Source organism: Python bivittatus, unplaced genomic scaffold, assembly GCF_059951505.1.
Source record: "Python bivittatus isolate LINGU-HERP-01145 unplaced genomic scaffold, Pbiv_v1 ctg000480_np1212, whole genome shotgun sequence".
Lineage (NCBI taxonomy): Eukaryota > Metazoa > Chordata > Lepidosauria > Squamata > Pythonidae > Python > Python bivittatus.
In genome coordinates, this window is record NW_028277075.1 from 89,674,045 (window position 1) to 89,689,593 (window position 15,549).

At 39.3% G+C, this 15,549-nt stretch overlaps 1 protein-coding gene and 1 long non-coding RNA gene across 4 annotated transcripts in view; one reads left to right on the plus strand and one right to left on the minus strand.

Moving 5' to 3' along the window:
- DARS1 (aspartyl-tRNA synthetase 1) overlaps positions 1–12,545 on the minus strand; it is a 59,725-nt gene extending 47,180 nt beyond the window's left edge. For both annotated transcript variants that reach the window (XM_088146509.1, XM_088146510.1), the window contains exons 1-3: positions 12,285–12,545; positions 9,884–9,941; positions 8,615–8,707 (exon numbers count right to left, since the gene is read on the minus strand). In XM_088146509.1, coding sequence (XP_088002635.1) covers positions 8,615–8,707; positions 9,884–9,941; positions 12,285–12,356 — 223 coding nt within the window. In that variant the 5' untranslated portion in view covers positions 12,357–12,545. The remainder of the gene's footprint in view (positions 1–8,614; positions 8,708–9,883; positions 9,942–12,284) is intronic.
- A 5-nt stretch (positions 12,546–12,550) lies between these two features.
- The window catches only part of LOC148215066 (uncharacterized), a 68,556-nt gene continuing 65,557 nt past the window's right edge, over positions 12,551–15,549 (plus strand). The window contains exon 1 of one of the 2 annotated variants that reach the window (XR_015797195.1): positions 12,551–12,692. This is a non-coding gene — a long non-coding RNA (uncharacterized LOC148215066). The remainder of the gene's footprint in view (positions 12,693–15,549) is intronic. The other variant, XR_015797194.1, reaches the window with a different exon arrangement.

A 15,549-nucleotide genomic window follows, 5' to 3' on the forward strand; every position in this document is an offset into this window, starting at 1 on the left:
GTATGCTTAGGATCATGAGCAGTTCCTTTCCTTCTCCATACTCTTCTCTTCTCATCACTCTGGTACAAGTTGATCTTGGTCTCATCTGTCCATAGGATGTTGTCCCAGAACTGTGAAGGCTTTTTTAGATGTCGTTTGGCAAACTCTGATCTGGCCTTCCTGTTTTTGAGGCTCACCAATGGTTTACATCTTGTGGTGAACCCTCTGTATTCACTCTGGTGAAGTCTTCTTTTGATTGTTGACTTTGACACACATATACCTACCTCCTGGAGAGTGTTCTTGATCTGGACAACTGTTGTGAAGGGTGTTTTCTTCACCAGGGAACAAATTCTTCTGTCATCCACCACAGTTGTTTTCCGTTGTCTCCCGGGTCTTTTGGTGTTGCTGAGCTCACCGGTGGATTCCTTCTTTTTGAGAATGTTCCAAACAGTTGTTTTGGCCACGCCTAATGTTCTTGCTATCTCTCTGATGGGTTTGTTTTGTTTCTTCGGCCTAATGATGGCTTGCTTCACTGATAGTGACAGCTCTTTGGATCTCATCTTGAGAGTTGACAGCAACAGATTCCAAATGCACATAGCACACTTGAAATGAACTCTGGGCCTTTTATCTGCACATTGTAATTGGGGTACTGAGGAGATATCACACACCTGGCCATGGAACAGCTGAGAAGCCAATTGTCCCATTACTTTTGGTCCCTTAACAAGTGGGAGGCACATATGCAAACTGTTGTAATTCCTACACCGTTCACCTGAGTTGGATGTACATACCCTCAAATTAAGGCTGGCAGTCTTCAGTTGACGCACATTGTGTTTGTTTCATTCCAAATCCATTGTGGTGGTGTATAGAGCCAAAGATGTTAGAATTGTGTCAATGTCCCAATATTTCTGGACCTGGCTGTATGTATCCTCCCATATACAGTGGGGCAAAAAAGTATTTAGTCAGCCACCAATTGTGCAAGTTCTCCCACTTAAAAAGGTGAGAGAGGCCTGTAATTTTCATCATAGGTATACCTCAACTATGAGAGACAAAATGGGGGAAAAAATCCAGAAAATCACATTGTCTGATTTTTAAAGAATTTATTTGCAAATCATGGTGCAAAATAAGTATTTGGTCAATATCAAAAGTTCATCTCAATACTTTGTTATATATCCTTTGTTGGCAATGACAGAGGTCAAACGTTTTCTGTAAGTCTTCACAAGGTTTTCACACACTGTTGCTGGTATTTTGGCCCATTCCTCCATGCAGATCTCCTCTAGAGCAGTGATGTTTTAGGGCTGTCACTGGGCAACACGGATTTTCAACTCCCTCCAAAGGTTTTCCATGGGGTTGAGATCTGGAGACTGGCTAGGCCACTCCAGGACCTTGAAATGCTTCTTACGAAGCCACTCCTTCATTGCCCGGGCGGTGTGTTTGGGATCATTGTCATGCTGAAAGACCCAGCCACGTTTCATCTTCAATGCCCTTGCTGATGGAAGGAGGTGTTCACTCAAAATCTCACGATACATGGCCACATTCATTTTTTCCTTTACACAGATCAGTCGACCTGGTCCCTTTGCAGAAAAACAGCCCCAAAGCATGATGTTTCCACCCCCATGCTTCACAGTAGGTATCGTGTTCTTTGGATGCAACTCAGCATTCTCTCTCCTCCAAGCACGACGAGTTGGGTTTAGACCAAAACGTTCTACTTTGGTTTCATCTGACCATATGACATTCTCCCAATCCTCTTCTGGATCATCCAAATGCTCTCTAGCAAACTTCAGACAGGCCCGGACATGTACTGGCTTAAGCAGGGGGACACATCTGGCACTGCAGGATTTGAGTCCCTGGCGGCGTAGTGTGTTACTGATGGTAGCCTTTGTTACTTTGGTCCCAGCTCTCTGCAGGTCATTCACTAAGTCCCCCTGTGTGGTTCTGGGATTTTTGCTCACCATTCTTGTGATCATTTTGACCCCACGGGGTGAGATCTTGCATGGAGCCCCAGATCGAGGGAGATTATCAGTGGTCTTGTATGTCTTCCATTTTCTAATTATTGCTCCTACAGTTGATTTCTTCACACCAAGCTGCTTGCCTATTGCAGATTCAGTCTTCCCAGCCTGGTGCAGGTCTACAATTTTGTTTCTGGTGTCCTTCAACAGCTCTTTGGTCCTGGCCATAGTGGAGTTTGGAGTGTGACTGTTTGAGGTTGTGGACAGGTGTCTTTTATACTGATAACAAGGTCAAACAGGTGCCATTACTACAGGTAACGAGTGGAGGACAGAGGAGCCTCTTAAAGAAGTAGTTACAGGTCTGTGAGAGCCAGACATCTTGCTTGTTTGTAGGTGACCAAATACTTATTTTCCACCATGATTTGCAAATCAATTCTTTAAAATCAGACAATGTGATTTTCTGGATTTTTTCCCCCATTTTGTCTCTCATAGTTGAGGTATACCTATGATGAAAATTACAGGCCTCTCTCATCTTTTTAAGTGGGAGAACTTGCACAATTGGTGGCTGACTAAATACTTTTTTGCCCCACTGTAACAGATCAGATATTGTACTAACAGTAATTATACCAGGGGCTTCTAAAATTCATTTTCAGCTAATTTTTAAATATGAACCTACAATTAACCCACCCCATAATATATAAATATATGAAAAGAGACATTTGTTCAGATACCATAAACTCAGATTGTGAAGAAATCTGTAAATCAATACAAGAGCTCTGAATTGGGCCTAAAAGTATACTGGGAGCCAGTGAAAAATCATTTATTACTAGCATAATCATAAATATTAATTCCAGTTGTTGTATTTAACACCAGCTGAAATTTCCAGACTGTATTTATGGAAGACCCACAAATAAGATATTACAGTAATCTAACAGAGAGTATAAGGGTATAGATTATTGCAATAAGGTCTTCTGTATCAAACAGAATTATAGTTGGGATTTCACAAGACATTTTGTGCCACAGAGGTCACTTTTGCCACTAACGTCAGAAATGGATTCCACAGCACTTCTAGGCTATGAACCTGATCCTTAGGGAGCACTCAATACCTTCTAGAACAGACTGACCACTACTAACCTTGCTATTATTCTGGATCTTTGGCAGCTTTTGCTAGCGTCCTCTATGTTACCCTTCTGAAACAACTCTATTCAATGGAACTTGGTGGTACAATGATGCAATCATTTGATCCAGTAACATGGCTTCCAGAACAGGGGATGTGTCTTCAGTCCCATAGCATTTAAACTGCATGATATCTTACAATTCTCCATTATCTCCCATATACTGTAATGTCTATCCTGAGATGTTACTAGGGAGCAACTGGGAGAAGTCAGTTGGAGATTTGGCACAAGGCATTATCACAATGCAAATGCACTTTATTTCTGTATTCCATCTAAATCAGGAGAGATGGTACAAGGGTTGGATGTCAGGCCTAGCCCAAAGAACTCCTGGAGACCATGCAGGTTCAATCAGCAAGGTTTATTTGCCAGTACCTGTTTACAGAAATCTTCTCAGACTGACCAGCAGTTTCTGGAATGTTTAGGGATGCGCCAGCTTTCTCCGCTTATCTCCAGAGCATTGCTCTGGAGACGAGAGCACGTTTTCACCCCCCTTCCTCCATTCCAGTCCATCACATTGGACCAGCGATGGGTTGAATTAGAATAAACTAATACTATTCTGACAATAAAAAAAATTCTTATGATGACTATTTTATGGCTTTGAATGGTAAACAGATGACTTGTTCTGGGTGGGCTTACACTTCCCCAAAGGAGCAATTATGATTTTTGTAGGGAGCCACAGAGATGACCTTGGAGAAACCAACTGGAAGCCGTTAAGACAATAACAGGTGCAGAAGTATGCACTGAGACCAGTGAGGCATGAAAGACTGGTTCCCTCTTGACTCCCTGGGGTATATGAATGAAGGAAGGGGAAACACAGGCAGACTTGCGAGATCTTTTTACTATTGCATATCTCAGTAAAATATAATTCTAGACAACCTGATCAAGAGAACCTTTAATGACCTAACCAAGAAAGGTCAAATCACAAAAGAAGAACAGTGGCAGATGAAAAGCAGTGGACCCATTCTCCCACGCTTCCATGGATGCCCAAAAATACATAAGCCCGACATACCTCTTTGTCCTATTTTATAGTTACCAGAGACCGCAACATACAACATAGCCCAAAAACTTACAGAAAAGCTTGGATATCTCACACAGGGGAGTGAATATTCTTTCAACTCCCCACTACAGTGCCTCCAGAAATCAAAGATCTAAAAAGAGAACACGAAATTATGGTTTCATTTGATGTCACAGCACTCTTTATGTACATAGATTCAAAATAGCGAAATAATCCATGGCGGCAGTACTACACAACACACCCGACCTAGCCAAATACAGTAAGATCAAGATACCCAGAATCATGGACCTCATCAACCTCTGCCTCACCACCTACTTTTAGTTTGATGGACATTATACCAAAAAAGCAGAAGAACCCCTATTGGATCACCACTCTCAGGACTCATAGCAGAGACCGTAATGCAGTGTCTAGAAACTATAGCACTCCCACACATACAAACAAAAGTATGGATCCAGTATGTAGATGACACCGTCATTATAAAAAAGGAACAACTAGAGAAGACATACTGTATGAAACAACATCTGCAAAGGAATAAAATTCACAAGGGAAGAAGAAAACAACACACTACCCTTCCTGGATATCCTCATCAGCAGAGGAAAAAACAGCAAATTAAAAATGCAAGTCTATTGAAAAACAACCTACACTAACCAGGTGCTCCATTACCAAAGTAACAACCCAATCTCCCACAAGAGGAGCTGTGTAAGAACATTATTCAGATGAGTACAAACGCACCGCAGCCACCCAGAACACCAGAAAAAGGAAACAGACCACCTATACAACATTTTCCAACAAAATGGATACCCACACGACTTAATCAAAAAGTGCATGACCACTCAACCAACTACAGCACAACCAACACAAGCTATGAAAAGGATAACACTGCCATATATCAAAAACATCTCTGAAACAACCAACAGACTATTATAACCACACAGCATCACTGTAGCACACAAACCAACTAAACCCTCCAAAACATCTTAAGTAAACCAAAAGATTCACTAGCCCAAGAAGAAAAAAACAGGAGTCATCTACAACTTATACAGTAAGGATTGTAACAACTACTATGTAGGACAGACAGGCAGATGACTAGCAGAGCACATTCATGAACACCAACTAGCTGTCAGAAGACACCATGAAAACTCCTTAATCTCACAACACATGGACAGACTCAACCATAGTTTCAATTGGGAAACTGTGAACATCCTAGACCAAGCTAATTCCAAAAATGCTAGGGAATTCCTGGAGGCTTGGCAAGTCAGCCATCAACAGACACACAGAGATAAATCACATTTACATAACATTCAAAAGAGACAATAAAAAAAAAGCTAAGAAGGAAACAAAAAGACCAGAACACAATCTGTCCAGCAACCACCACAACCCAGACAAACCAGGGACCAGACAAACAATCAAGCAGAGAATACCCTAATACCCTAATCAAGGAACTACCAAGGAGAAAACCACACCTCCACCAACGCTGGCAGGGCACACTACTGTACATAAACATGGAGCAAACCCCACACTCACTAGCACTGATGATGTTACCTAGTCAGGTAATGAAACATCTGCAAGCAAACAACCAAGCTCAGAGAGCACCAAGGACTTCACAGTTCAACCATGAGCTACATATATTATCTTCTACTGGAATCAGCATCTGTAGAAACCGAAACTAGGTGTGAAACTAAGGGAGACTAAATAACTCAATCTGATAGCTTTCAGCTACTATCAGTCAAGCAACTCAGGATACAGTATTACAGCTAACACAGAGAAGATAGTGGAATTCCTCTTTTTCCAACTGCTTGCCCAGATCCACCTACTGGTAATTCCATATAGCCCAAGATCAAACTTGGAATAATGAACATGGCACTAATTCAATTACCAAGAGCAAAAGTAGTGTCACAATATAAGAATGTGAACTGTCAGTGGATGGCTCTGTTCAAGGACTTGATGAGCCAGCGTGAATTCTCTTAATATTAATGCTCTTAAAATATCTGTAATATTTTAATTTACACTTGACCATTATAGCACTGTAGGTCACATTTTTATGTGTTATTTTATATTTGTTATACTAGTATTTTATCTCATCTATTTGATTTTACTTTGGTGTTATATATATATATATATATATATATTTACTTTTGCTGGTCATTGATCAAATAAACTATTATATTATTATTCACCTGCATCCTACTTTTCAGAGGAGAGATTAACAATATGATTTTCATATAATTAGTGGCACAAAATAATATGTCATTTTGAAAGACTATCGCCTCCTATTTGCTCTTGCCAAGTCACTGTATTAGACAGAAAGGCCCTTTTGTATGAAGTATGTTTAGAAGAAGGGGAAAAAAAGATCTACTTTACTATAGAACTACAGTGTGCAACTCCTGTTTGTTGTTTTTCTCCTATCACTAAAATGCCTTTTTTTTTTTTTTTTAACAACAGGCATTTGTCCTAACCACTGTGATCTTTTATAATACTGTCTACAAAGCAAATAAACTTCGATCAACAGAATTGTCAGTTTCAGATGTCACCTGAAGATGTCAAAACATTTAAAGTTTGTGTGCTAGAAACAGATGTCCAAAAAAACCTGTTTCCATAGTGAAGAAAAATGACAGGCAGGTGGGTCTGCATAAGACATAGCATGGAGCTCAGACTTAGAACTTCCTCTGAGGTCGCTGTTAAGAGAAGATTTCTTTCTTCTTCTTCTTCTTCTTTTTTTTTCAAAGAATGAACTGAAGTATTTCATTTGGGACAACATGAAAGCTCAATTTGTTCCAGGGTTTCCCATTTCCTTAGACCGTATGATAGTACATGAAAAAGCTATGCTTTTTAGTTTGAAAAGAGAAATTCTAGCATGCCTGATAATTCAGCAATGCTTTTAGACTTTATTTCTAAATGGTTCTTTATGACCTTAAAGGCATTTAAAACAGTACTTAATTATATTCTCTTCACACAAAAGAAGTTTATCAGTTATAAAATTTAACATAACAATTATAGTAAATGTACATGTTTATTGTAGAAGTTTTCATAGAGTTTCAGTAATTGGAAGAATGTGCTTTTCTTATATTAAAAACCATTCCATAAAAATCCACGAGAAGGGGAACAGAAAAAAGAGGGAGAAAACTAGAGCATCTACTATCAGAATTATAATCTTGAAGCCAACACTGTGTCCTGCTGCACCTATCTAGAAGATGGCATTCCCCCAAGCAAATATCTAAAGTTCTTACCCAAAATGCCATGCTGAGATATATATCTGCAGTAATGTTCCCATAAGTGTATTCCCTAGGCTGCTATTTCAAACAGCAGATTGGAGCACTTTACTATCTCACTGAAGGAAGGGATCAGTCTTCTTGTCAAGACTACCTCTAGTCCAGAGTGTCAACTAGCAGCTGGAATTCTTGAAATATTTGGATATGCTTATCTCAAGTTGTCCTTGACATAAGCTTGAATGCTGATTTGCAAACTTCCTGCACTGCTACTAACCCTTCTGGATATTTGGTCTTCATCTAGTTACTCTAGAAATGACTAAGGTCAGTCATACCTGAGTTATTTCTCATCTGGATTATTGTAATGCACTCTACATGGGGCTGCCCTTGAAGACCCCTCAGAAGCTACCACTGGTCCAGAATGTGGCCATGCAAGCAATTATGGGTGCATCTTGGTGCATCTATGTGACATCGCTCTTTTGGGAGGTATGCTAATTACCAATGGACTTCTGGGTACAATTTAAGATGCTGATTGTCATCTATAAAGTTGTGTGTGGCTTACAGCATAGTTATTTATGGGATTCTCTTTCTCCAATTTTCTTTGCCTGTCCTGTAAGATCTCACAGGATGGGCATGTTCTGGGTCTTATAAACTAAACAGTATCATCTTGTGGAACCCCAAAGTCATACCTCCTCTGTTGCTGTCTCCATCCTCTGGAATATCATCTTCCCAGAGGCCAGGAACATTTGTGATCCCAACTGGTGGATAATGGTAGCCAGTATTTTTATTTGTATTTTTTCACCCTAATTTGCTGTGGTTTTGCTTTTGGTTTCATGCCGTATTTTTATGATGTTTTAACTTTCACGCCATCTTGAGTTTTTTGATTTGGTGATGTATAAAACAGAAATAAAAGAAATGTTGTGCAAAGATCACAAGTGTTCGAATACTTGGAAAAGAACACCTGGCAGCAGTGGAAGTAGAAAGGGGAAAAGGTAGGGTGCATGGTCATGGGATGTAAGCTTTGCCTCCTTCCTAGAGTTAAGAGTGCATGACTGGCCCAAGGTCACCCAGCTGGCTTTGTACCTAAGGTGGGGCTAGAACTCAAGGTCTCCCGGTTTCTAGTCTGGTGCTTTAACCACTACAGCAAACTGGCTCTCTAATGGAAATATTATCAGAGGTCTAACATTCAAGGTTTGGAGGTTCCTAATTAAAGCAAGTAAGGAATACACCAGGACAAGGAGATAATACTTGAGCCTTTTTGACTCATGAGAACGTTGAAAGAAGCAGTCTTACCTTTTGCTCTACTGGTATGAATCCTGCCACGAACCCAAACAGTTTCATCAGCTTTCTCTCCTGTCAAATCCTTTATTCGAACTAACACACGATCTGCATACACAAGATATAGTGACAAAAATGAGAACATTTTATTCATATTTACATGAAAAACTATTTATTGAATCCCTTGGCAAAACTTTAGGTTGGATCCAGGCTTGTTCTCACTAATATTTTGCTGGGAAAGGGGCAAAACAGAAATTCTGACTCCTCCATAGCCCATTTTACCCTAAAGTGTAGGTGGAGGGCTTAATGGAGTTGGGGAACAGGGAAGGGAAGGAGAAGCTGCAGAAAATTGCCATTGTGTGGTCTTTGTCCAGTTGAATATCTCTACAAGACATCATTTCTCTCCATGAATATTTGAAAATTTCTAATTATATTCTAAGTTCCAGATGCTTTAACATTTAAGAAGAACTTTGAATCTTATTTCAAATGTTGCTATGGGAAAAAAAGCTGTAATTGTTTATCAGTTTAATACAGGAATAATTCAATATAATTTCTTTCTGAAACTGATCTGTTTAAAAAATAAAGGATTAAAAACATATAAAAGCTGCTGGAATAGCCTATCAATAAATTGCAAGAGAAAAATGTATAGATGGCTTTTGCCTATGAGCCCTGAGAATATCATCTCTCGTCAAGACTTCTCTACGTGTGCCAGTGTAAGAGCTACTATCTCTATAGTAAAATGTCATATGTATTTGATAACTATGTGAACATCTGAATTATTTAGATGAGACCAATGGCACAGGTTGCTCCTATCTAATTTCTTCTCTAGAGGATCAGCAGTTCTACAGTATCATATAGTTCTGATATTCATACTTATTCTTCTATAATGGAAATTGCTACAACATAGCTGCAGGAATGTGTGTATAGTATGGTAGTGCTGGGATAGCTGAAGTGCTTTACTATATGTTCTAGGCCAGTTCTTTGAAAAAATAATAGGAAAGGGAACTCATCCTTAACCTAGCCATGATATTTTGTTTCAGTATGTGCCAGTGGTGGTTCTTCCAGTTTTTAGCATATGACAAAACTTTTAATTCATATCTAGCATATATCAGAATGTAGCAACAATTCCACAATCCTTTGAACCTGAAATGAATAAGTTCTTACCTTTTTTCTCAAACTGGCTCCATTAAAGCTAGAAACTAATTAATTTGATGTGACAATCAGCATTATGTTACTTACAATATTATTGACTAGCTCTCTGTTTTACAGAATTTTGAAACTGACCTGGTTTTTCCTGTGACTGTATCATTGGCAACATTCCATATCTTTCTTTTGCATAATCCTGAAAAAAGGAAAGAGGAAATAATTATAATAAATTGCAATAATCAAATACAAAGAAAATAACAGAGTTATACTTAGCTATATTTTACTATAGTTCCTGATGGGTGAACATATTCTACATATGAAGCTTAGAATTAATCAACAAGTAAGGGTTAATTCTCACTTTAGCCTGAGATTCTGAAATATACAGTATAGAGTACAAAATAGATTCACCTCTGAGGACAATGGGATACATGAATCACTTACCATGTTACACATATGTGATCACTTAGTAACATTCAGCCCTATGTACTAAATAACTTTCAATATTTATTATTGGTGATAAGCACAGGAAAAAGTACACTCCAAATGACTTCATCCTCTTTCCACTTTTTTTTAGCATGGTATGATTTGAACTTTGAGAACTGAATAAGCACTATGCTTCCCATCCTATACTCTAATTATAAAAGCATGGAAAATAAAAGTTACTAATACTGTTAACAGATGTAATTTATGTATTCAGCTATAACTTATAAGAATGTACTACTTTCTGAGGAGAAACTGGACTATAGCATTCAATATCCCAACTGATCTGGAAAAGAACTTCAAACCCTGAAACAGAGTTCATTGTTTACTTAGGCTTGTGCTTGACAGGTATGCAAATGGGAATAAAAAACTAAGTGTTCCCACAAATAGGGCTATACAAAACATGCCATGCGCTATGAGGCATAAAAGCAAAAAGTTAAACATAAAATGAATTGAAATGAAGATATTAGTACTAAAATAAAAATAGATGTCTAGAACAATGCAAAAGTGGTAGGCAGCAAGTTCTAATCACATCATGCTCATGTAGGGGTTTTTGGAAGGGAATATGTAACTCAGGTATGCAGTAAAGTTTTCACAGTATGCAACTCATGATATATGACCAAAAAAGACATGTTTGAAACCTGACAGCTATACCAGGCAGAAAGAATTTCTGATTTTCCAAATATATAAATACAATTGAAATGCAGAAACAGTGTGAAACAATAGATACATCCCTTTATTAAACTATTTTCAACTCAAAATACACTGTTCTAAATTTTAGTAATGTGGTAAAAGTCTATTTACATTAATAAGTTGATCCTGCAGACCACTCATTAGTAAGAATACTTTTTTTAAAACAGTATCTATGTTTAGAAAACAACTGTGTAAGAATTAAAATCAGAATTACTAAAATGTATGATAGCAAAAGAAACCTGAAAACAGCTTGAACAAACTTCTTGAACAAGTACTACATGAGCTTGAATAAATTCATATCATTTACACCTTGTAACAAAAATGGTCCTGAACAGAGACAAAAATCCTTTCAATGAAGCAAGCTATCAATATTCTGCATTTGGAACAGAATATTTTAACTTTATTAATGGGTACCAGGAACTTTACTCATCAGTACCAGGGCCCTGATATAAATAGAACATGTATTTTCCTGATTCTATGCAAATTTCCTGGAGCAAATCTGTGTGAAGTTTCAACAAGGGAAGTACAATTCTACCATTGTAGGACCTTACATTTAAGGGAAAGAATACCTATCAAATCTCAGAAAACTTACAGTTTATAGAAAAACAATCACCAGAAAAAATAAAGCAGTGGAAGCAACAGAATAAAGACATAATCAGTTTTCCTTGAATATTACATCATTTTAAACACAAGGGCAACTTTGGTATGCCTATTTCAAACCCATTCCTATTGCCTGCAAAAAGTTATACCTGGCTCTCATTTTGCTTTTTATATGGCAGATTTTGAAATATAGCTGTCCATTTCTTAGTGTTACATACAACAGTGTCATACATCTGCTTGATTCTGTCTTTAATGAACTAAGAACTTTTATCCCTGAAACCTAGTTTTCTCCCAACTGAAAGTCTGAAAAAGGCTTCCCTTGTAGTGTGTAATCGCGTTCTCCCTTTGCTTCTGAGTAATCTTTTTCTTTCTCACACAGAATACATCATCTGTCCAGATGAAATGGGACAAGTTTAAAAGATGTTAAAGCTACCGCATGGGTATTCACCGTAATTTATTTGACCTATTTCGCCCCAAGCCTCACTCAACGCCTACTTTCACTTCCTGCCAATTTCCATGCCTTCTAAACGCAACCAGAAGACAGAAGTGAAAAGAGGGTGAATGGCGTCCAGGAGGGGGAAGGGAGGGAAGCACGACCCCTCCACGGCTCAAGTTTTGCCCCAGGAGCGAGGTGGCGGCTGGGGGCTTCGGCCCATATGCTGGGCCTTTGACATTTACAACCCATCCTCCGCCCCCCTCAACGCTCCTCGCCTTCCTTCCTTCCCTCCCACCCATCCAGCCCGTTTCCATCCCGTCGGAGACCCACATCGGCCGGCGGCGGCTCCATTGGGCGGTCGCGGTTCCGTTCTTGATTCTTACGGACGGCCACGCCGGGCATTTTACCACAGGCAGCAATAAAGGTGGCCTGAGAGCCCGCACGCGCACACTTTCTTTTTGCCCCTTCAAGGCTCCCGTACCACCTGACAAAACCTTCCACCAAACCTCGCTCGATTCCCCACAGCAGCCTCCGCGGGCTACGCTTTTTTTAACGCTCTCTCCGCGTGTCTTCTCGCACTTCCGGGCACGTAAAGCACGCCAGGGAGAGCCGAGCGCGCTCTAACCATTACGTCACGCGGGAATGACTCTCCTCGCCGGCCCGTCCTACCCTTCCCCCCTCTCAATCCGTGGAACGCTTTCTCGCGAGGTTTGGATAGTTGGCAGCTCTACGCGTTAGGTACTGTCTGTCTGTTTCTGTAAGGTTTGAGAACGGATTTTATGCACAGATTTCTGGAGGAAAGTATGGTTATAGCAAAATGATCATGCCTTCTCATATTTCATAATACTTTAAAAAAGAATAAAAGCGAAAAAAATTGCACTCTTAATATATGCCTCTTTACACCCTTATTCGAGATTTCTGAGTGTATTGTTATGTGATTGCAAGCCAATGTTTCGGTGTACGTTCACCTACTACATTTTGTTTACTTATTCTCCCGTGCTGTTGAGCCAAAAAGTTACCAGCAATAAAACTAAACAAGGACATTATAGCTCATAAAGTTAGGTGTACTGTATAAAGTGCAACGGTCTATGAGTTCAACTCCCAGTATAGGAGTTTGAACTACACAAGATCTATACCAGTGTTGTCCAAACTTGGCTACTTTAAGATGAGTGGACTTCAACTCCCAGGATTCCCTAGCCAGCATGGCTGGCTGGGGAATTCTGGGAGTTGAAGTCCACTCATCTTAAAGTGGACAAGTTTGGACACACTGATCTATACTAACGGAGTGCTGTACTAATGGTTGTGTACTCTAACTTTTAACTCCAAGAAGCAGTCACTATTGTTGAATGTTGCCTAATCTTGATAATGGGCTGGATGAGGGAGCATATGCTGAAATTTCATTCAGGAAAGTTGGTATGGAGAAAGTGGGACTCTGGGACTGAGATGAAGTCTATTATGGATGGGGTTGTCTTTCCCTTACAACAAAGAGATTCTCAGTTTGGGAGTGCTCCTTGACAGCCCAGCAGTCACTGGATTTGCAGGTACACCTGTGGTTAGAAGTGTGTATGTATAATTGTGGTGAATGCATCAAGTCTTCCTAAAACAGTTGGACTTAAAGTTTATCTTTGCCTTTTGGGCTCTTTCTCTTGCCTGCTAATTGCAGAATGAAGATGACTTACTATTTTTGTAGGTCATGTCCTCATGTTGATTTTGTCTCCACCACAGTCTGCTAGAGAAGCAGTACACATTGAAATTTAGTACAGGTAGTCCTCATTTAGCAACCACAATTGGGACCAGCAACTCAGTCATTAAGTGAAGCAGTCACTAAGTGAACATGTGACTGTGTTTATGATCTTCACAAAATATCTATATGTCATAAAACAAACAAAACACTAGGCTGAAGCAGCCCACTATTATTATTATTATTATTATTATTATTATTATTATTATTATTATTAATTCTGATGCTTCTAAGATCTAAATAGATTCCAGAAGCATTGCTACAAATAGAGGTTATGTTTGTGGCTGATGCTTTCCTTTGCAATATGCCATTTCCTATTCATTGTTGTTAATTAAAAAAATTTGGAAAATAAATGAAGTAGGGAAAAGAGATTGGCAGTTGCCAAGGAACATGTCACCAGGCTAAATGTCACACTGTTCCATATGGTGGCCCAAGGCATAGAGCTAGAACTTCTGTGCTCCTGCCCTCCTTCACTCTATTGGTACAGAACACAGAGTATTTTGCATCTGCTCCAAATTGATGTCACCATTATTGCAGGATCTGTTGAATTTATGGGAGCATTAGCTAGTCAGAGATTATGGGACCAACTTCAGATATTGCAGCATGAGGAAACAGACAAGATGCTTGGGTGTTAGGCCATCTATCTGTCCTCTAGACCCTTGGCTATTGTGGCTGTTAAGAGCTAGTAGAGAAAGTTTAACCAGGTGAGTACAGGAAGTCATCAATACCTCTTTACATGAGAGAAGGAATTTGTGCTGCAATTTGTGTGAAGAAGTCATTCTGGACCATGAAATTTTTTGTGTGTGTTTTTTGTTTTTTTGTACAACTGCTGCCTAGTTACAAATATAATTTCTTGGGCAAAGTATTAGAGAAGGTGATGGCCTTCCCATGACAAGTGTCCTTAGCAGAAGCTAAAAGCATTTCATTCTGGCTATAAGTCTGGCTATTGCACAGAATCAGCATTAGTTCCCTTGGCTGATAAACTTTGGGGTTAGTAGGGAAGAGTGAGAGGAATATGTTATGAGTGCTACCATGTTGATTCTTCCAGACCTTTTGGGAGCTATTGATAAAATTGTTCCAGGGATACTGCTGAAGCACCTCATTGGGTTTGGAATGAGAGGTACAGAATTAATGATAATCCATTCCTGGCACAAGAGAATGTTAGCTGCATATTTCTGTTTGCATGGTTCTTATGTTGTGGAGCTGCTCCATGAGATTCTATTGTTTCACCCCTGCTATTTAGTATTTAAATGAATGTACTGCTGATGGTGCTCTAGAGATTTGGAATACAGGACCTCCACCTCTCCTTTCTACCTGAAACAGGAGGGGTATGCTTGGAGGCAGTGATAGCGTAGGTAAGGACCAAGAAAATGAACCTGAATTCAGGTAAGATAAGTAATGAGAATAGGAGATTCTCAGGCTCTGAAATGAAGAAGATTGGCTGTTCTGGATGAGATAGTGCTTCCTCTGAAGGAACAGGTACATAGCCAGGGTTTTTCTTAATTTCTATCTGTCACTAAAGCACACTTAGTAACAAGGAGGGCCTATGCCCAGCTGTGACTGCTGCATTAGTTACAACCATACCTGGCTCAGGATAGATTAGTTACCATATTCATACCTTAATTATTGCAATGCAATACAATAAAATGTATCTACAAAATCATCCACAAAATCAAAATCTTCAATAACAGTATGCCATCCCCTTGTGCTTGAGGGAATAATCAGCTTTAATTGTTTTCCTGAAACCCAAAAGGGAAGGAGAAGACCAGATCTCTGTGGGGAAGGAACTTATCTTTTGTGGTTTCTAAACCATGGTTTATAGCTGTGTGGTATACAAACCCAGCCAATTGTAGT